General features: G+C 36.6%; 1 protein-coding gene across 6 annotated transcripts in view; it reads left to right on the forward strand.

Annotated features, from left to right (window-relative positions):
* Pou2f1 (POU class 2 homeobox 1) overlaps window positions 1–23,522 on the forward strand; it is a 140,225-nt gene that overhangs the window by 70,984 nt on the left and 45,719 nt on the right. For all 6 annotated transcript variants that reach the window (XM_085687977.2, XM_087906324.1, XM_087906325.1 and 3 more), the window contains 5 exons: window positions 10,181–10,281; window positions 11,964–12,017; window positions 13,881–14,000; window positions 15,870–16,058; window positions 18,200–18,326. In XM_085687977.2, coding sequence (XP_085544103.1) covers window positions 10,181–10,281; window positions 11,964–12,017; window positions 13,881–14,000; window positions 15,870–16,058; window positions 18,200–18,326 — 591 coding nt within the window. The remainder of the gene's footprint in view (window positions 1–10,180; window positions 10,282–11,963; window positions 12,018–13,880; window positions 14,001–15,869; window positions 16,059–18,199; window positions 18,327–23,522) is intronic.

Here is a 23,522-nt window from a genome sequence, read left to right on the forward strand (position 1 = left end):
TGTGTTTCTTTCTTTAAGAAGGGTCTATTCAGTTTATTTGCTCATTTGTTGATTGGCTTTTGTAGTTCCTTGGTATTTCACTTCTATGCTTTGTAAATTCTGGAGATTAGCCCTTTATCTGTAATTGGTAATGATTTTCAGCCAATCTATAGTTTGTGTTTGCTCTGTTGGTTAAGTATTTCTTTGACAATTTTTAAATATACTTACAGGCCAGGTAAAAAAGAACCACCATTGAGGAAGAAAGTATACAAATTAAAACAAGTGGTTTGGAGACCAGAGTTCGGATCCCAAGAAACCCACATAAATGTTGGCTGGGTAGAGTGGTCTGCATTTAATTCTAACCTTGGAAGGTAGAAGTGGGGGTTCCTCAAAGCAAGCTGGCTAGTAAGACAAGCCGTATCTTTTAGCACTGTGCTTGATTCAAAGACTTTTACTCAGTGAATATGGTGGAAGAGTGATAAAGTATGATTCCCAGCATCAACCTCACATACACATGCATCCGTGCACATACAAAAACATGCATACATACCACACACGTGGAAAAATAAATAACAAGAAAAAAGAAATGAGAAAGAGTAAGAACAGAAGTATATAGAACAAAAGGTTAACTTTGCAAATGAAGTTGGGAAGAAGAAAGGAAAACTGTTTTTTGGCTCCAGTACTCTAGGCACCTACTACACCTAGAGAGATCACTAAAGTGGAATAAAAATGTTGATATCAAATTCATCTTAGAGAAAAATACATTTAAAACATAAGCAGTCAACATTGAGAATATTTATTAAGGAGTGTATGATTCATGAAAATTCAGTGTAAGAAAGTTTTGTTTCTAGTTAGAAGGAAAGGTTATGGAAGACATGAGAGGAGGTAGAGTTTTTACTACCCATTGAAGAATTGGTTGCATTTAAATGTAATAGTGATTGACAATTTACCTTCAGCGTGAAGAAACAGTAAAATCTAAGAGAGGTGAAAGAAAGTTTTCGAAGGACCTCTGATTCTTTTTTTTTTAAGTATGTTTTATGATTTCCAGTTCCTTTTCCACTTAGTCATTCTCGGAATTCCATTTGTATAGACTTTAATTCAGTTATCATTACCATTAGTTTACTAGAATATTTAAAGCAATTGACTGTGTTCATTCTTAAGTTCATAGCCAGTTAACTATCTTTTTCCTTGGAATTGATCCAGAACTCCTTTATTCTACCACTTGCAAGCACGTGAGTATGCAGGTAGGATTCCCATACATGTGCAGGATGTTAAGTGTCTTCTGTCGCTGTCTTTTCCCCCCTTTTTGCAATGAGAAGGGTGTCTCACTGAACTGGAAGCTTGTTTTGGGTAGGTTGACTGACCAGCTCTCCTGCTCTAATGAAGCATGATTAGTAAAAGTTCAGGAGAGAAATTGGGGCTCAACCTAAAGGTCAAAAAAGCAAAGGAGCCAGCCCCTGGCTCTTACCTCCACCTCAGTTCGAAAATGGTGATCCTGCCTCCAGGAATCTCAGAGTGAGACTGAGAACTGTCTCCTCCCGTTTTATAATCCTCTCTAGTTCTGGAATTAAAGGTGTGCATCACTACCTCCTGATTTCTATGACAAACTAGTGTGACTTCTGGGACTAAAGGTGTGCGTTATTGCTGCCTGGTCTGTAAGGCTGCTGGCCAGTGTGGCCATTTGACTTTCTGATCCTTAGGCAAGTTTTATTTATTAAAATATAAATGAAATGCCACTACACTCTACCTGTGTCTACTCTCAGTGATGGATTTTCAAGCACACACATGGCTTTTTACATGATGACTGGGAATTCAAACTCAGGTTCTCACACTTGTAGAACAAGTGCTCTTACTGAGTCGTCTCCCCAGCCCTGAATCCTATCCCTTTTCACTAATTATTTTCACACAAATGGCCTCTTCTGTGACAATATGTAAACCTTTTTTATAGTAAATAAAAAAGCCAAATTGGTTTAGTTGTATATGCCAGTGTACATTTATGAACTATCATCCAAAAAGTTTTGTTGTAAGAAATTCCTGATAACCAAGGATTTCTTCATTTTGTACTAATTATTAGTGATGTGCCTCATGGCTGTGTGACCCTATCCCTGGGGAGCTAAGAGAAAAGACCTTCTTACCCCAGATAGGGAAGTAGCAACAAGCAAAGTAAAGATAATACCAAATCCCACTTGGTAAACCAGTAAGTTTAAAATTAATCATAGAGTATGGGTGAGGGGTTACTTACTGGAACAACAATGACTCAAAAACAGCTGTATTGCTAAAACTCACCCCAACACAACACAAGTGAGACTTGTGAACGCAGAAAGCCTAGAGTTCACTTATAGCAATGTGCAGGCAGCTGGACAGTTTGGAGAGTGTTTCTTCTAGGCAGCATAGCTTGTCTGAGAGTGTCTCTTGGCAATTTTTACTGCTTATATAAACTTGTAGAGGGAAGAGCCAAGTGCATCTGGGTCAGTTTCGGGGACTTCTTGAATCTTCTAGGTTCTAACATGCTTCCCTTCAGGATGGAATGTGTCAACTCAAAGGAAATTGCTGTACAAGGCTGTTATTAAGATATTGTATTCATAAAGGATGACCAGACAGCATTCTCTCTAACACAAAGAAAAGAATCCCGAAAGACCGGGACATTAGTGATATAGTTGTTGTTATTTAATAATTTAAGAACGTGATCTCTAATAATTTAAGAACGTGATCTCTTCAGCCCGCATCTTAGAACCATTTCTAGATGAATTTCTCAACAAACCAAAACAGTGTCATTACAGATTTCAGATTCTGCACTATCTTCCCTTTGAACTTAGATTTTTTTGTAGGGACTATTTCTAATACTCTTTTCTCCTTTTATCATGATTAACATTAGCATAGTATTTATTGCATATTTTACTGTGTGAACGACATTCTTCATTGGCAAGGGTGCTTTTACAAGCCCAAAAGTAGACATTCTAACACTAGTGTTTATCGGAGTGCTTTCATAGTAAAATTATAAATAATAGGAAATTTTGTGGCAACAGTTCTCAACCTGTGGGTTATGACCCCTTTAGCAAACCTCTGTCTCCAAAAATATTTGCATTATCATCTATAACAGTAGCGAAATTACAATTCTGAAGCAGCAATGAAAATAATTTTATAATTGGAAGATCACCACAACATGAGGAACTGTATTAAAGGTCACAACATTAGGAAGGTTGAGAACCACACTATTCTGTGGGTTACTGAAAGTGGCTCAAGAGTTCCTAGAGAGCCTTGGGGCCAGAGTTAAACATAGTTTATGCTGTTCTTTTTCCTAAAACCAGACATCAAATACCTGTAAGAGAAAGATAGTCCTTCTTCTGGTGCTTAATTGATATCTCTCAAAACATAATATTTCTAAGAGATTCTGGCCACTACATATTGAGAAATTTGCCTTGATTCTATCCGTATACACTCGTAGAAAGAAGCAAAGGAGCCATAATTACTGAACTTTGAAGAATGGTAGCACTGGTGTGAAGGCATTTATCTTTTATACCAGCACTTGGGAGGCAGAAGCAAGAAGATCTTTGAATTTGAAGCCAGGCTGGTCTACACAGTGAGTTTCAAGACAGCCAGAGCTAAAGAGAGATCTTGTCTCCAAATAAACAAGATTTATTTGTTTATGGTTGGTTGTCTGGTTGGCACTGAATTATTATTGTACTTTTATAGTAAATGAATGAGAAAGCAACTCATCCTTTTGAGAAGAGATAAACAAGTAACAAACTTAGAATTTTAACAGTATCCATTTTAGTCATTGCTGATTAAAATATGGAACATTAATGAGAAGATTTATAGGCACAAATTATCAGAAATTGTCTGCTACTTTCTCCTCCCTTAAAGGGCAGCTTAGTTTCATGTCATTTTTCACAATTTTTTCCCCAATAAGAATCAAAGAACTTTTTTTTTCCCCATAAAAAAGAAATTTCCCACCATGTTATTAATCTTTACATCTTGCTTGGAGCAAAAAAAATCTAAACTTCACTGTTCTTTCAATTAAATTCATTGTAGAGCATCTTGGCCTAGAGCATTGGCGGTGGAAATTGGGAGTCAAATTTAATGAGCCATCACTGGTAGGGGTGAGAAGATTGTGAAGGAGTAAAATAAGAAAGGAGAGACTACAATCTAAAAGGAATACTTGTGTCGGTATTGGGTGTCGGTGTGGGGCTGGGGGTGTGATGCAGTTGTTAGAGTAGGGACTGCCCAAGAGGAGAGAAGTAGAAGATACAGGGATATATTTCAGATCTGAAAATGTTACATTCAGGATGTCTTGTAGTATTTGAATGGGAAGGTACAAGCAGTTAAAGAGACATTCAGGCCAGGCGGTGGTGGCACACGCCTTTAATCCCATCACTCGGGAGGCAGAGGCGGGCTGATCTCTATGAGTTTGAGGCCAGCCCTGGTCTACAAGAGCTAGTTTGAGAACAGGCTCCAAAAGCTACAGAGAAACCCTGTCTCAAAAAAACCAAAAGAGAGACAGAGACAGACAGACATTCAGGATATCTTGTAGCATTTGAAGGGGAAGGTACCAGCAGTTAAAGAGAGCAGTAAATTCCTGAGGAAAGAATCCTGTGCATGAAGGTCCTAATCAAGGAGTTCTTCAAGTAAGAGAGTGAATTAAACTGAAAGAAGGATAATTACAGAACCCTTCTCCACCATTGAGAGTGTTAGTAGATGACTAGGAACCCCATACCACTTCTGGGTATCCAGTAGCTACAACTGATATTTAAATTGCATGCAATTAAGAATTCAGTTCTTGGTTGGTTGTCTGGTTGGTTGAATTATTTGTTCTTTTCTTTCTCCCCTACTAGTAGAGGTTTTCTGGTTTACTATGAATCTTTCTTTCTTCTCTGTGTATAATATTCCTTTAAGTATTTTCTACAATACTGGTTTGACATAACTGCTTTAGTTCGTCCTTATTTTGACAGATGCCCTTATATTTCTGCCTATCTGAAAGAATAGCTTTGCTGTATATAGTAGTCTTAGCTAGCAGTTAATTGACTTTCAGGTGTTGAAATATGCCTTTCCATCCTTCCTAGACTTTTAGGTTGCTGACAAGATAGCAGATATTATTCTGAGATCTTTGCCTTTGTAAGTAAGATCTTTGCCTTTTTAACATTTTTCCCCTTCATTTTTAATCACAGTTTGTTTGCTTTGTATTTTACACATTTAACTATAATCCATTGTGGTATATTTCTCTCTTCATTTTTATTTCAGGTTCTAAATGTCTTTTACATTTGAATTCCTGTTTCTTTCTCTTAATTTGAAGAATTTTTTTGCTTTAATTTTTTTTAGATGAGATTCTCTGCTTTTAGTTGTTAATCTCGGTTCCTCCCTCTACTCCTCCCTCTAGGCTTGGTCTCTTACTAGTTCCCCAGGGTCGTTGGTTGTGGTTTTTGTGTCCCCACCCCCCACAACCACCAGCAATGTGCACGCCACATTGATGTTTGAGTATATAGTGTTTTTTTAGTCTTGTCCTCCATTCCTAATTTTTCTTCTGCTTGGGTAAGTCTACTGGTAATATTTTAAGTTGGTATTTTATTTTGTTCATTGAGTATTTTTGTTTCTGATATTCTTTTCTGTTTTTCTCAGAGTCTCAATTTCTTTGCTGAAAATTTTCCTGTGTTGCTTACTTTTTCTCCCATACTGCTAACATTTTCTCCAGTACTGCTCATTTTCTCATCTGCTTTGTTGAGTTTTTCCTCTATGTTGCCAACTCTCCAAAGACTAGACTGAATTTGTCTGCTTGGTTGAGTCCTCCTCAAAGACATTGATTATTCTTACTGGTGAACTTTTGAAATTGTGCTTATTTCAGTATCTTTGAATTCGGTATTGAGTTATGATCTTTTAAAGAAGTAATATTGCCTTACTTTTCCCCTAGTTTTTGTGTTTCTGGGTTGTAATTTGTGTATCTGTTGTCTTGGACATCACTTCCAGTTTTATTTAGGAGTCTTTACAGCCTAGTCTGAGGAATCAATCTCCAGTATAATTCAGTGAAGAGAAAACAAACTTGTAAAAGCAACAACAGCAGACTGTACAAGAGACAGAAATACACTTAAAACTCAGTTAATGCCCTCTAGTCTGTAACCCATGAGCATATACCAGACAATGGAAAGCTAATCTTGTATGTACTAAAAATTAGATAAATATAGAAATAAGATAAAGAAGGAGCCAAGGAAAGGGGTGAAAATAGAGTAGAGGAAAAATTAAATAAGAAGAAGGGGAGAAGAATGCTGTAGGCAGGGAAGATCAGGAAAGATAAGCTGAGAAATGAACAGTAGTACCGAAAAGAGTGTGTAGAATGAAATACAAATAAAACGTTTAGAATATGTTGGTGTAAAAATATTGGTAAGAATATAATGAAAAGAAGAAAGAAAGTACAGAGGGAAAGAGATGAAGGTACTGGGTCCTCAAAGTTGAAGATAGACAGTTTTATTTTAGAGGATCAGGTGAACTTTGTCCTTGTCTTTTGTGTGGCTAACGCTTGTGCTGAGCCCACGCTGAAGAGTTGTCTTCTTTTTACTGTTTTCCCTTCTTTCCTACCAGTGACCCATGCTGTCTATACTTAGCTTTGTAATCTGTAGATTGGTTGGGTTCTACCACCTTCTAGAAACTTTGCGGCTTTTACCTCCTGAGGTGAGTACTGCTCTGTTTGGGAGTATCTCCTGATGGTTTGGTAGTGTGGGAAACCACAACAGTAAGTGATGGGCTTGTCATTATACTTTGAAGACCTAGGTGATAATCACTTGTTGTAGCATGCAGTTGTGGGTATTAAGTAAACCTCAGGAGCTTCAGAATTTTGGGACTCTACAACAATGAATGGAGATTGGTGATCCCAAAAATTGGATGCCCTTGTGAACCTCAGGCTAAGGACTGTCAAACACCAGGGATATGCTCAGATATGTGATCTGCTTCAAGCAGTGGAGGTCAGCATTACTTTTCTCTATGCAAGTTACTACCTGAGCTGAGCCTCCTTCCACCTGTACCTTTTGGCTTATCAGTGTTGCTTCAATTTAAAAGAATTAGTGAGTGGGGCTAGAGGGACGTCTCAGTAACTACAAGCACATGCTGCTCTTGAAGAGGGCCTGAGTTGATTTCTACTCAGTCTAACCTTTTCTGGCCTCCAGGTACTGTGTGTACATGATGCATATATGTCCATGCTGGCAAAACACTCTTACTCATTAAATAAAATAATAAATAAATCCTCAAGAAGTAGTTAGTTTAACTGCAATAATCTGAGATAGACTCCAAAAGCCCGCATTTGTGACACCTTATGTCTCCTTATAACCCCAGTTTGCTCCAGTTACCGATTAGTTACTTAAGTATTGTTTTTTCAAGTAAGCATTGACTTGGATTCCTTGGTAATAAAATATCAGAATATTTGAGGAAGAATGGGAGGCGAGGCGGGGAATGTAAAAAGATTCAATCTCAGTCTTAATTACTGTGTAATTATATGGTGGAAATATTTCTATTTTTTCTCTTATTTATAAAGCAAGGTCAGTTAGTTTTTTCTTTTAATGGCCCCTTTCAAAAAATTTTGTCTTTTTCTAAATGTCATGGAAATTAAATCATCCAAATGTAGTCTTGGAGTTTCTCTTTGACCAAATATACAGACTTGAGATTCATCTGTATTGTGTGTTAATTGGTTCCGTTTTATTTCTCCTGCTGCCCACCAAATGTTAGAGAAGTTCAAAATGTGTTTTGTATTAAAGAGGTAGAGATGTATTGCTTCTATGTTCAAGGGCTGGGGAACAACTGAAAACAAAAAGATGCCTAGTGCCATGATCTACTAATATGGGGAGGAAACTTTTGCATGTTGTTCCTTCCTTGATGGCTCTGAAGGGAGAAATGGAACTTTGTGAGAGACAAGGACTCGTAACTTCACAAAAATCCAAGTATCTTAGCTGGTCCTATGCCGTGTGACTGGAGCGTGGTGCTGTACCTGAACTCATTTCATCTCAGTCATCATTCTGTCGTCTCAAATATTTTTTCTTTTCCTGTCTTTGTTTCTGAAGGTGACTGTGTTTATGACTAAAACTGGCATGTATTTTTTCCTTTTTTATATTTTTCTGTACTGAGTTACGTTATCTAGGTTACACTGACTTCAGTAAATAAGATAGGATGTGTTTTCCTGTTTTTTGTTGTTGTTTTCTGGGAAAATATGTAAATAATTGAATTAATTATTCATTGAATAATAATAGTTTTTGGAACCATTCCTTGATAAAGTTATCTAGGCATTGTGTTTTCTTTGGATGAAATTTTTTGTTTATTTGCTTGTTTACCTACTAATTTGGTTTCTTTCAATGTTATGAGACTCTTGTATTTTTTGTTTCTTCTTGAGTCGGTCTTGATAAATTCTGTCTTCTGGAAAGTAATCCATTTCTTAAGTTTTAGTTTTATTAATGTGAAGTGATTTATCAAATCTTGTTTTTACATGTGTATGCATCCATATGTGGAAGTCACCGGACATTTTCAGGTGACAGTTCTTACCTCTAACCATGTTTGAGACAGGTTCTCTTCTTCAATTCTGGTCATGCCAGGATAGCTGACCTAGAAGCTTTGAAAGATTTTGCTGCCTCCATCTCCTCTCAGGATTACCTGTGCTACTGTGTCTGGTATTTAGTTGGCATGCAGAGCAAATGCTTTACACAGTGCATCTCCTGACCTGCAACATAGTGATATTTTTTTTCTGCTGTCCTTAAATGGTTTACTTGCTTCCCCCTATTTTTTTTGATTCTTCTTACCAGAAACATACATGATTCCTTTGAAAGAATCAAACTGATACTTTTCTGTTGCGTGCTGTTTTTCACTTTCATTAAGTATTGATTGGTCCTACTTTTATCACTGTCTTCTATTTTCTTCAGCTTAATTTGTTTCTCGGTGCTTTTTTTTTTCTTTGTTTGCATTATTAAGTAACTTTGGATACAGAATTACAAAGATTCACCTTGGTAATACTATTCTACAGAATCTTTGGCTCTGGCCTATCATTTCTTGACGTACTTTGATGTTTTTTCAGGGTCTCTAGACCCTCATGTATTTAATAATAATCACCATACATGATTCATTGGCCATGAACCCAATGAATAGATTCCTGGCTGCTCCAGTCACTGTATCTCTGTGTATTCGATAATTCTTGGCGATTGTCAGTCATCTTTTTGTGTGCCTGCTTCTTGGGCATTGTTGGTGTTACATACTTACCCTACCACCAATGACATACCTCCTCCAATGAGGCCACACCTTAGGTACCAAGTATTCAAATATATGAGCCTATGGGGGCCATTCTCATTCAAACCACAACTCTATTTTATTGCATTTCCTTTTATTTTTCATTATAATTTTTCTTTATTCTAGAGAATTCCGTGCATATACATAGTAAAGTATTTCCCTATTTCTCTCCTTTATCTCCCCTAATATTTCCTAACATGTCCCTGTTCTAACTTCATGCCTTTTTGTTTTGTTTTGGTTTTTTTTTGTTTTTGCATGTGTGTATTTATTTTTGGGGTTTTTTCCTTTGATTTTCGAGACAGGGTTTCTCCGTAGCTTTTGGTTCCTGTCCTGGAACTAGCTCTTGTAGACCAGGCTGGCCTCAAACTTACAGAAATGCCTCTGCCTCCTGAGTGCTGGGATTAAAGGCGTGCGCCACCACTGCCCAGCTATTTTTTTGTTTTGATAGTCTATAAAGTCCAGGTAATGATGGCTGTATTTGTATGGGTTTGGGGCCACCTCCTGGAGCACAGGAAATCCAGTAGGAACACCCTCAAAATAGATTGGTTCTCCCTCCTATATCAACTACCAACTGCCAGTGGCTCCTCATTAAGGGATGGAGCCTGGATGATACGTCCTCATTGTGCTAGGATTTTGGCTAGTTTGTGGAGGTATTAAGGAGGTAACCACACGTGCTATGAATTCATGAGTGCCATAGCCATTGCACATCCAGAAAACAGCATCTTATAGCACTTCTCTCCATCTTCTGGCTCTTCCTGTCTCCTTTGCTACAGAGTTTCTGACTCCTCTTACATAATGTTCTATTTCCCTTTTTCCAAATTCCTTCTTCTCTTTGAAGATACTTAGAAAAGTGCTTATTCAAAACAATTTCCTAATGGATGTTGGTAACTGGAATTTGAGTACTTTGCTTCATTTGAATTTATTTCACCTAATAGTTATTTTGCTTGCTTTCTAGACACTCAGACGAATGGCCTGGACTTCCAGAAACAGCCTGTTCCTGTTGGAGGAGCAATCTCAACAGCCCAGGCCCAGGCTTTCCTTGGACATCTTCACCAGGTAGACAGTTTCACTCGGCCATAGTTGAGAATGCTTGTTAAAGGAGACATAAAATGCTAGGGAAGTTATTTCAAATCATGTGTAACTATCCTGCTGAATAATTCATGTAGAATTAATAGTTTCTACATAACTATTGACTTTACAACTGTGAACAAAAAAGTATTTTGGGGAGGACATATATAACAGCTGGGTTACTATTTTCATGAAAATGAGCTTGAGTCTGTGATGGCTAAGTGATACTAGTAAGGAACTTAGTCATTCAGAATTACCAGTTACCACTACCCTAAAGCCACTGTAATTTAGGTGACTACTCAGACACTTGCTTGACTGTTAACTTCTTAATTTCAGATTTTTAAAACAAATTTTAACTTAATACCCTGATACCATGTGATTTCCCCCAATCTAAAATAGAGCATGTATTCTGTTCATTTAATTTACATTACTACTCTTTTCATCAAAATGTTATTAGACTACCAAACTATTTTCTTTATTTACAAAAAAAAACTGCTCTACTTGAAAATACGTAAAAATCTAGGAAAACTATTATTGTTTGTTTTTAAATGAAGCAAAGTTGGAATGATTCATAATTCTTTGCATCTATGTTCAGCTAGTTGCCTGGATCCTTATAAAATAGCTTTCATGTTCTATATTTATTTTCATTATTATGATTCAGTTTTAATCTTGCATTTATTTTAGTCTAGTTTATAATCTTTCTTCTCCCTTCTTAGTCTTTCTTTACTTTGAAGACATTAGTCTTTGAGAGGCTGCGAGATATTAGGAGACAACCAACTCCTTCAATAAATAAATATTTAGTTTTGAAAAACTTAACATTCTTAAGAGTACAGATCAAGGTTTCTCAGTTTGAGCTTTTCTGCTTTCCTGTCATACTGAGTGTTTTTTTTTTTTAATTCAGGTTATCCATTTTTGGTAGGATTATAACATAAAAAGTACAGTCTTCACAGTGCTTGCAACAGAAGGCAAATTTCATTCCTGGTAGCGTTAATTGTTCAACCTGATCATTTGCTTGCCAGGTAGCCCTCCCTGTGAAGTTACTGTTGTACCCTTTGTAATTCTCAGATATGTGGAGAAATACCTTATTCTCATTTGGCCTGATAGCTAGATAATATGTTGATGACCCTTTTTAAAATTAGGTTGATGTTATGGTTGCCAAATGATGGTTTTCTAATTGCATGTGTGTTCTTTAATATGACTATGATTTGAACTTTTGGAATATGAATATTGAATATTAAGACAGTTTTTTTCCATGTATGGCTTATAGGGTAGATTCCCTTAACTAGTTCTTTTGTTTATAATGATAAAAACAGTGCATGTTGATAGTTTGTTTTTATGTGTTCTTTAAAGCAGTATGGAAGATATAAGTTAGGTTTTCAGAACTATGACTGCAAATGGAGTTTTAAATAAGGAGCACCCAACCAGTGCAAGTGTGGCATAACTGATAGTGCTCAATTGATGATGATGCTAATTTAGAAGAAATTTCTGCAGTTTTCAGTTGGGGTTGTTGAGTTTGTATGTAAAGTTTTAACCCCATAAAATATTTATTTGTATGTTCAAGTCTAACTCAGTGGTATACATTTTGTATTGAATTTATTTCTTGATGGCATCCTCTAGTGATGAATAACTATTTTATATATTATTATGTCCGTTGATTACTTTTCTTCTAGGTTCAGCTTGCTGGGACAAGTTTACAGGCTGCTGCTCAGTCTTTAAACGTTCAGGTAAGTTGAAATATGAACACATAGGTTATATCTTCTATTAATTTTTTCATAATTTTGTATAATGAGAATAGAATTTAGAATAGGAACTACTTGTGATTGTTAGTAATTATTAATTTTATTATTTTTATATTTTTATTGCTGAATTCAGTTGGTGATAATTGTCATTAATGAAAATCACTTTAATCTGCTACTGTGTGTGAGCCAGCAGTGGGCAAGTGAAAGTTCACTTTCAGAATTTTAGAATCAAGTTCAGGAACATATACTAAACACAAAACCAAATATTTTCTTAAGTATCCTTTTTTCCTAGACTGTTTATCATTTTTCAAGAAACACTGGGCAGAAAATCAGGGAACTTGGGTTTCAAAATCTCTTTGTACCAGTAATTACCAGTAACCTTTGACAAATCACAGCCTCCTGGGATTCAGTTTTGTTTACCTGTATTTAAATAAAGACATTGATAACATTGTAATGATCTTCTTTAATCTAAACAGAAGTAACATTTAAAGGACACTGGAGCCATGGCTCTGGTTAAGAGGATTTACAGAGGACTCCAGTTTAGTTCCCATACCTGAAGGCTCGGAACCATGTATAAGCATAACTCTGGGACATCTGACACTCTCTTCTTGCCTCTGTAGACATCTGCACACACAGATATGCACATTCATTCTCTCATTCTTCCTCTCTCTCTCTCTCACACACACACACACACACGCATACGAATAATTTAAAATGATAAAGAATCTTTATTTTAAAAAAAAGCAAGATAGTCAAAATTATAAATCTTGTTTTCTCTCTTTCTTTCTTTTTTTTTTTTTTTTTTGGCTGCTTTGCTTTGCTTCTGTAGACCATCAGCTAGAAAGACTCACAGCTCAAGTATTTTTCCCTTAACATTTCAGTCAGCCTTCCAGTGTAATGTTTAGGAAACTAATGGTGAGAAGAGAAGGACAATATTCTAGAAGATTGATTCAGTGCCATTAAAGACTAAAGATTTTGGGTTGATTTTGGGTTTCTATGAAACCTTTTGGAATATGGACCTAGTAACACATAGAAATAAGGAGAAAAAAGGAGATAATGTGACTCTTCTTTCTGAGGGAGAAGAGGCAGAAAATTGCCTTGGTTGCCATGGTAAACTTAATATCCCTTAGAGAGATGTTGGCAAACAGGCTATATCTCCAGTGCAGAATGTTTACAGTCCTGCACTGTAATTATCTTTCGGTGACTGGCAGCATTAATCAGAGCTTTTATGTTAATTAGCTTTGCTGCAATCTCCCAAACAGGTGGTAGAAAATATGCAAATCTATGCAAAATTTTAATATTCTGTATAACCAGTTTTAATTACCATAAAAATTTCTCTCTCTGGCCATTTAAGGACCTGTAAATTCTTGACTATATCATTTTCCTTCAAGCTTGTAAATTACTTGGTGGAAGATGCTGCATTTAGAGTTCTTTTAAAATAGTAGATAAAAAGTTCTTTGGGTCAAGTTATTTAACTATAATATAGTATATAAAGAAGTTTGAGACTTGCCACAAGATATATGTTAGTTTGAAGGTTCTAAAATGAATTGAAAATCATTTTTTCTTTTTCTTTTCATTACCTGAACTGGGAATTTGGGGTTGTAAAAGGTTTTGTTGATTCATGGAGGACCAATTTACTTTTTCTTTTAAAAATTCATAATTGCAACTTTTCTGGGATTGGAATAAAAAAGTTGTAAGGGCACTTAAGTAGAAAGAAAAGGCATGTAAAAAAGGAACAGAAAATTGAATAGCACATATTTTAAATAATCCTTGAATTTTTAGAGTTAGAAGTACATTTCTTTTAATCACCTACTTGAGATATTTATTTCCTATCCAATCCCACTTCAGTCTAAATCTAGTGAAGAATCGGGGGATTCCCAGCAGCCAAGCCAGCCTTCCCAGCAGCCTTCAGTGCAGTCAGCCATTCCCCAGACCCAGCTAATGCTGGCTGGGGGACAGATAACTGGGGTAAGTTCCACTGAAAAATTGTACTGAACTTCCTCTGTGTCTGAATTGCCACTGGCTTGTATTGTATTGAAACTCTTTCCCTGCAGCTGGCACTAGCATGACACTATTTTATCTTTAAGGAACTTCCTGGATACAGAAGCTCTGTAAGAAGAATTATCTTTGTCATTACTTTGTATGATTTCTTTTGTTACAGCTGCAAATGTTGAGAATAAACTGCAAATTTTTTAACTCACCTTAAAAAATGGTGTTGCTTCATTGTACAAGGAAGTCGTTGCCATATGTATGATAAAATTGGAGTTGTGTTGTTGCAGAATAGTTAAACAGTGGACCAATATTCTGAAAGTAAAACATCTTCAAGTGGCTATGTAATATCTTAAAATAAAACATGTGGTCTTATATCCTGTCTGTGTAATTACTTAATTACTAAAGGACTAGTTACTTTATGTCCCTGTACCTTAGTTTTCCTTCCTCTAAGTAGAAATATTAATAATAACTATTTTAAGTACCATTGCAATTTATATAAAGGTATTAAAACAGTGCTTGGCATGTAATCTTCAATAAATGGTACTTATTTTTACTGGTAACAAATTGTCCTTTGTGACTGTTAAGCTTTTGTTTAACTGTTTAGTGATTCCTGTTCTAAGCTATTACTTGAAATAATTTTTCAATGTTGGAAGCTTATGTGTTGTAAGCTCTTTTGTGAGGAGAGTGAGTCAAGGGAATGGTAAGAAAAAAACTAATCAATTCATATTATATCAACCTTCAGAATTTTTTTTATATGGACAGTCCTTCTAAGACCTGTTACACATTTATTTATGATACTCCATCACCAGAGATTCATATATGTACCTGTATCATATCAAATAGAAATATACACACACATTTTGAAGACTATTGCATTTTTTAATAGTTTTGCTTTGGTTCTTACGTTTCTAATGCACAAATTGTTTGGATAAATTGGATTCTGTTAGGTTAGAAGGCAGGCTGTTCTGCTAAATGACTGTTCACAGAGATATAGGTATTATCCTGCTTGTTCATCCAGAACATACCATCAAAAGAAAGGTCCAACACACCACTTTTATGTAAGCATTTTTTAAATGCTATATTAGAACGTTTGTTCTAAATACATTTCTTGCTTTACTATAACAGTTTGGTTTTTGGTGACTAGTATCTAAGTTAGTAACAAGCACTTAGGATTCTGGCCGGGTTCATGTACCTTCAAGATTTTATTAAATCTGGGCATTAAGATTCATTTGCATTTAAAAGAATGTCTCTTACCAGACTGTTTCCTAGAGGTTCCTAGAGTTGGAGAGGTTGTAAAGTTGCAAACCAGTGCTTTCTAATGACAGAAGATTGGGTGAAGGAAGGTCCAGTAGGGAGATTTGGAAAGGAAAGAAGTGCAGTTCATGTTTTTTAGTCACATCCAAAACATACTTGAAATGGTAAAATTTAGTGGGGATTCTAAGTAAACAGCTGGACCTTGTTAGTTCTCTTCCTGGTCATATCCAGCAGCCTTTTGTCCCTCATTCATCTGACTAATAATCACTTGCTCTTGGGTATACATTTCTTTGCATACCCTGTCAGCATTGATTCTTTGGGTTTTTTCTGTTTTTTGTTTTTTTGTGGGTTTTTTTTTTTATGTACTAGTTACCTTTCTTGCCTAAACGTTTTTGTCTGAAATGGGAACTATTATTTTAATTTAAATGTTCTGCTAGTACTAGTAGTTTTTGTGGACAGGCTAGCTGCATGTTAGTAATTTCAAAATGAGTAGTGAGGACTTAATACCACTTGAGTTACCTATTTCAAAGCAGTTTGCTTGCATCATAGACCCCATTTCTTCAATCCTTCCCTTGTTTGTTCTTATTTTAGCTGACTTTGACACCAGCCCAGCAGCAGTTATTACTTCAGCAGGCCCAGGCCCAGGCCCAGCTCCTGGCTGCTGCAGTCCAGCAACACTCCGCCAGCCAACAGCATAGTGCTGCTGGGGCCACCATCTCAGCCTCTGCTGCCACACCCATGACGCAGATTCCCCTGTCTCAACCCATACAGATTGCACAGGTGAGTGAGGTGCAAGGTTACAGGGGCAGCAAGCAAGTGATAAAATGAAAATAGCCTACTGAGTATTGTTAGCCTTCTGGTTGTTACTGTGGGTCTTCAAAGGCCCAAGGAACTCTAGATCAAGAAGGCATTATTCTTCTTCACTGAATCAGAAACAATATACTTGTTTGCTAATTTAAGTTGATATTGTAAATATAGAACTGATTATTTGGACAAATGAATGTTTATGTTAAACAATTCTTGAGTAAGTAGCTGGCATATTTCAGAGGCAAGGGATTACTGTTTTTATCTTAATTAGCTAATCATGGCAGGGAAGAATTCTTTTCATGTGCTCTACAGTAAATGTTGCCACCATATGAGAAAGATAGCACAGCTTCTTTCTGCTGTGGAATGATTAGGACCATGGAGAACCTGCAATAAAATGTTATAGGGTTTCAGTTTTCACGTTTGAAAGTAAAATAATAAGAATTTACTTTAAGAATCATGAAGAATAGTACCAAAAAGGAAAATAAGTGAAATCCTTTATCTCAAGGAGTGTGAGAAGTTAGATATGACACATACGAAGAAGTTTTAAGAACTAAGCAGTTGCCAGGCATTGGTGGCACACACCTTTAATCCTAGTACTCGGGAGGCAGAGACAGGCGGATCTCTGTGAGTTTGAGGCCAGCCTTGGTCTTCAAGATCTAACTCCAGGACAGGCTCCAAAGCTACGGAGAAACCTTGTCTCGGAAGAAGAAGAGCTAAGCAATTATCTTTATATCCCCAGTAGAGAAGGGAAGTACATTTAAGCTGTAACAAGAGTTTAACTAGATACTTGAAATAGAATCAAACTAATCTTTATTGCTGCGTGGACAGTCTGTATCAAGATAGTGTTTTGATTTGGGCCATTTTCTTCATCAAACAAATTATTTTAGTAAGTAAACTCTGAGACTTTATCTGTAATTGATATAACTAAGATCACTTATACCTTATGAATTCTCAGTTGAGTTGAATAAACTGTTGTCAAATTTCAGGAATTAGGTCTTTGAATTTATTGATGGAAATTTTGATATAGCACTCTCAAATTTTACTTTATAGAGAAAAATTGGGTCAAATATTTAAAAGCTTTCTTAAAGTCCATCTTGAACTTCATTTAGACCAGACCTAAAGGAACAGAATTTATAGAATGAGTACATATCGAAAGGGAATTTATTAGCAATGGCTGTCTCTCAGAGAAAAGGCCAAGATCCAGCAGTTGTTCAATTGGTACATTTGGATGTCTCTGCTACTCTTCATTCTCTCTTGGACTCTTGAAGAAGTAGGTTCTAACGCCAGCAGAGGGGTGCCTCAGCAACAGGATAGATGGACTTAACCAGAGAGAGTGAGAGCAGGTAGACAAGAAGCAAGAGCTTCCTTCTTCTGTGTTCTTTTAAATGGGCCAGATTTACACAGGTCTTACCCCACCTCAAATGAGCCAATCAAGTCCCTCACAGCAATGCCCAACTGCTTGCATTTTCGTTAATTCCAGAGGTAGTGAAGTTGACATCCAAGATTAACCTTCAAAATGGTAACAGGTAGAATAAGAGAATTAACTCCAGTTGTCTTCTGACTTCCTTATGTATGTGTGCCATGTGCAAACCCACCACACACTAATAACAATAACAGAGTCTTAAAATTGAAAACAGCACTCTCAGAACGTAGACATTTATTCTGTACTCATTCATTTTGACAGATTTTAAGTGACTATTGAAAATTGGATTTAGCATAAGTCGTGATGCTATACATCATGTCCTCAAAAATAATTTTTTGCAGAGGCCGTAGAGTTTTTTTGGTTTTGATTTTTGCTATTTTTCTATGTGTGTGAGTCATGACAATTCTCAGAAAAGTCAGTTCTGTTCTTCCACCATGGGCTCTAGGAATCAAACTCCAGTCGTGTACAGCAAGCTCTTTGACCTACTGAGCCTCTCTCTGGCCTGAGACCCAAGGATTTCTCACATACTGACATAGTCCTGGAAGCCAGACTGTTAGGACACAGGGAAAAACTGCTGAGTACTGTCTCATTGTTACTTGATGTGTCAGAAGTCATCTTCTAGGAACCTTGTAACTAAGCCAGCTTTTATTTCTGGATCTCTCTAATCTATCTTTTGCTTCTGAGCTTTTAGGATCTTCAACAATTGCAACAGCTTCAACAGCAAAATCTCAACTTGCAGCAGTTTGTGTTGGTGCATCCAACCACCAACTTGCAGCCAGCACAGTTTATCATCTCACAGACCCCCCAGGGCCAGCAGGGTAAGCATCTCCCTAAAGCTTACTAGTGGTGCAGCAAAGCTGTCCATTTAGTGTTCCAGACACTTAACTAACAATTTTCCCCAAACAGTGTCCATATGAGCAATGCTTTTTTTAAATTTTGGTTTCAAACTACCAGTATTCATGAGAACTGTAAGTAATGATTTAAATAAGGAACATAGGTTACATATATGAATAAGAATAAAATTTGAGGCCTGAAAGATCAATAAAGGTTTGCTTATTAATGAATCTCACGGGAAATTTATAGGACTTTAACCTGAAATCGCACAGCTTAATCATTTCCAAGGCTCAGTTTATTTGTAAGACATTGGAAGAATGAGAAGGATAGGTTTCTGAGTCCTTGTGCCAAAAGTTTAACTAGTTCTTTATGGAGTTAAATTTGAATGTGTGATATCTTCGAATTAAGTTTTCTGTAGGATATTTTTAAAATTAAAGGTTTAAGCAGAAAATTTACATTAATCATTTGTATTAAGAAAGCTTATTTACACTAAAACTCAGGCTAGAATAGGTAAGAATAAAGTTAGGAATACTGGTCAGCAGAGTTTTGTAAGATTATGTTGGGATTGATAAAAGCTGAGCTGCTTGTCAGCCAGAAAAGAAAAAATGATAAAGCAGAAAGAAAGGACTTGGATCAGGCATGCCGGCACATGCATGCCTCTAATCCTAGCACTCGGGAATCAGTCAGAGCAACAGGTTCTCTGAGTTTAAGGCCAGCTTGATTTGCATAGTTAGACCCTATCTCAAAATTAAAAACAAATTAAAAAAAATAAATTAAAAACAAAGGACCTGGTGACCAGTTATATTTGGTCAATTGTAAGGAATAGGCATCTAGGTGATTAAGTTTTTAGGAACCTATAAGCATTGGTAGGTCATCTAAAGAGAATGTATGCAAAAAAAAAAGAGAGAGTGTATGCATGGCAATAGGAGAGCTTTGGAATAGCAGGGATCCGTAGAGTCTAAAGATGATACCTGGTATGTGGGTCAGAGACAGTGAAAAGTGATCATCACCAAGAGATTCCAAGAGAGAAGGATGACATGATCTGTCTAGATCAGAAAGACTTTCACAGGCCACACCTGAAGAGTGTGTGTGTTAAATTGGTAATTGTTGAGACCTTAAGACTGAAAGAGATCACTTTTCTTTAGCTTTTTTACAAAGCCCAAGGATATTTCTTTTACATCTGAGCCTTTATAAGATAGTTAAAACAAGAAATGTCTATTCTAATTTTTTTTTGTGTGTTTATGTTCTTAGTTTCTTCCTTTCCAACCTTTCATGGGGTTGCGATACAGCACATAATGGGAAGGAATATTGGTTGGCTTTAGAGCCTGAAACTTTGGACAAGCTAAATTTTTTTTTTCTTTTTGCTTTTGTTTTTTAATTATTTTATTTAAAAAAGAAAAGAAATTGTCTTTTTTCATTTTACATACCCCAGTTCCCACTCCCTCCCCTCCTCCCATCCCCTCCTCCTATCCTCTACATGACCCCCCATCCACTTCTCAGAGAGGGTAAGGCACACTGCTTTGGAGAAGGTCCAAGGCCCTCCCTTCTATTTCTAGGCTGAGCAAAGTATCCATCCAAATAGAATAGGTTCCCAAAAAGCCAGTACAAGCAGAAGAGATAAATCCTGGTGCCACTGACAGTGGCCCTGCAGTCTGCCACAGCCATACAACTACCACCCATTTTCTTGAAGTTCTGGCTAGTTCAGTAAGACAACAAAAGGAGATCAAGGGGATTCAATTTGGAAAGGAAGTTTTTTCAGTTACATACTTCCCTTCTCATCTTCCCCTTTACTCTTTTCATCTTTCCCTTTAATTATGGTATGGGTAAATTATATAAAATGTTTTATTAATGTCAGGAAGACCATTGATATGTAGTAAAAAGCATAGGCTGTAGTCTAAAGCCAAGCTATCTCTCTCTGAAGAAATCTAGTTTTTCTGAGCCTCCATTTTCTTACCTGAAGTATGAGAATAATTTTAGTATTTTTGTCCAAAATTTTCTAGGGATTCAGTTAGGAAACAAATGAAAGTACTTTCTGAAAATGTGCCTTATATATAGTAACCTCAAATTTTGCCACTATAACGATTGACATATCAATATCAGCAGCAGTTCATAGATAAAATCTATGAGAAGTTTGTTCCTTTATATAGTAAAAATCAGCTTGAAAGTAAACAGTACTCAGGAAATGGCTCAGTGGGTAAAGCACTTGCATAAGCATGAGGACCTGTGCTCAGATCCCTAGCACCCATATCATGGCCTGGAAGGGCTCAAGAAAGAAGCACATATAGGACTAGCAAGTTAGGGGGCTAATGTATCTAGCCAAATCAATTTCAAATGAGAGTACCTATTTATATATAAGGCAGATACAGAATGATGAGACTTTTGACCTAAACCTGGCCTCTGCAAGCCTGTGTATGTACATACCCATATACATGTGCACTCAGCATCTCACACACAAAGTAATCTAGAACCAGTTTGTACCACTGTTGTTGAGTTGTAATCTTAGTGGCATAGGACAGGATCCAGATTTCATCTAATAAGACTAGCCAGCAGTATGAAGGATCAGAGCCTTGAGAATACTTTATTTTTAGTAGAGTCACTGTGATTAATGGTAACTGGAAATCTGTTTCAGTCTTTAGTTTTGTGTGGAGAGGACAAGGATTGATTTCTTAGGATTTTAACAATAACAAAAAAATATTTCTAGTGTGCAATTAGCCTCCAATTGAGCAATCATTTCTGCTTTTTTGAGGGAGGGAATATTGTTGATCTCAAAATTTGAAAGTATAGTTTATAATATTGAAAATATTGCTGTGATTATATAAATATCTAAAAACAAGAGAAATCATATTCTCCCAGAATTAATTTTTCATGGAAAAATTCTTACTGATATGTTTCTGTAACATACTGATATGTTACTGATATGTTTCTATTTCACTACAACTTGTATTCTGCCTTTTCTACTGTCAGCATTAGTTTTGAAACTAAAGATACACTCTTGTTAAAAAAAAAATCTTGAATTTTGTGTTTGCGGTCTGTTATTCAGGGTATGAAACAAGAGAAAGGTTTGGTCCTCATGGAAGTGCTAGGCTTCTCCTGGACCCTTTCAGCATCTCAGCTGCTTTTAGTTGGCAGGCAGGGGAGGGGTAATTTGTTTAGAATATGCTACTGTGAACTAAAATTAATCATTCAATATTATAATTTCTGATTAAATATGACTATTTCAGTGCTGCTGTCAAAGAGAAAGAAAAATCTAACTTTCCTGCTGAACTTTAAAGAAAGTCATCGTTAAAATGTTTGTACTTTCTTGTTTTCAGTGTTTTATCTTTTTGTTCTTTTCTAAATTCAATCGATTTATTCTGATTATTCACATAAATGTAATTTTATTTTTCACACTAGCCAATACTTTGAGTGTGTTCAAGCCCATAAAATCTACAATTATAGTTAATTTGCTCAGCAGTTTGTTGTATACCTGCTACATGTCGTATATCACTGTAATTATTGAAGTTAAAATTTTCAGCAAGATGAAATCCCCTGCACTTATTAAAAGTCAAAGAGTAGCAAATATAAACAAATGATTTAGATAATAGTATGTCCAAGAAAGGTGGGAGGTTTGACTGACCTGGTAACATGTGGAAGGGTATATGGTCTGAAGAAAGCTGGTCTGGAAAGTCATGTCTGAACTGAGGGGTGAGGTGGAGACTGCTGCAGCTGGCTATGGATTTGGATGACTAGCTTTGCAGGCAGTGAAGAATATAGAGAACCTGAGAGGGAGATGAACCTGCCCTAAGCCAAGAAAGGGAAGGCCAGTGTAGCTAGAGATCAGTGAATGAGTAAAGGTCGTTGGGGGGGGGGGGGGCGGAAAAAGCCTAGGCAGGGTTGGGGAGATAGCTCACTGGTAAGTCTTGCCATGCAAGCAAACCTAAGTTCAGATCTGTAGAACCCATATAAATGCTGAGTGAGTGTGGTGCCTCCACCTCTAATTCCAGTGCTTGGAAGACAGAAACAGAATCTCCAGAGCAAGCTATTTAGCTAGACTAGCCTGTCAGAGAGCTTGGAATTGAGTAGAGAGATCCCTCTTCAGCGAGTAAGGTAGACAGTGATTGAGGAAGACTATACACACATATATGAAGAAGAAAACAAAACTATCAATACAGGGCCAGATTACTTAGGACTGAACAGATATTCTATTGTAGGTATAATGGAAGACTACTGGAGTGTTGGATTGGGTTGGTGGCAAGGTCTGGCTATGAAGAGCAAGTGGAGTTTGAACCTTATCAGCCTCCGATTTGCTCAGGCTACAAGCATGTACCACCAAGCCTGGCTCGCTAGTATGATATAATCAAAGAGGTCACCTTAAATACTTTATAGCTTGAGCTGCAGAGGGCCTGGAGAGTTGACTCAGTGATTGGCACCACAGGTTGCTGTGACAGGGGAGCCAAGTTCATACACATAAAATAATTAAATAAATCTAAAGATTTTTTTTTTTAAAAGATTGAACCATAGAAAGATACTTGGGAAAGTATGGTAGTCATTTAAACATGAATAATTTTTTGCTGAATCTGCCTTTTTTTTCTTTTTTTAATTGACTTTTATTGAGCTCTACATTTTTCTCTGCTCCCCTCTCTGCCTCTTCCCTCTCCTTCAGCCCTCTCCCAAGGTCCCCATGGTCCCAGTTTACTCAGGAGATTTTGTCTTTTTCTACTTCCCATGTAGATTAGATTTATGTATTCTCTCTCAGGGTTTTTATTGTTGTCTAGGTTCTCTGGGATTATGATTTGTGTGCTTGTTTTCTTTGCTTTATGTTTCAAAACCACTTATGAGTAAGTATATGTGATAATTGTCTTTCTGGGTCTGGCTTACCTCACTCAAAATAATGTTTTCTAGTTCCATTCATTTTCCTGCAAAATTTAAGATGTCATTATTTTTTTTCTGTGTTGTACTCCATTGTGTAAATGTACCACATTTTCCTTATCCATTCTTTGCTCGAGGGCATTTAGGTTGTTTCCAGGTTCTGGCTATGACAAATAATGCTGCTATGAACATAGTTGAGCACATGTCCTTATGACACAATTGAGCATTCTTTGGGTATATACCCAAAAGTGGTATTACTGGGTCTTGAGGAGGGTTGTTTTCCTAATTTTCTGAGAAATTGCCACACTGCCATCCAAAGGGGCTGTACCAGC

This window comes from Myodes glareolus, chromosome 5, assembly GCF_982192425.1.
Source record: "Myodes glareolus chromosome 5, mMyoGla1.1, whole genome shotgun sequence".
In the NCBI taxonomy this organism is placed as follows: Eukaryota; Metazoa; Chordata; class Mammalia; order Rodentia; family Cricetidae; genus Myodes; species Myodes glareolus.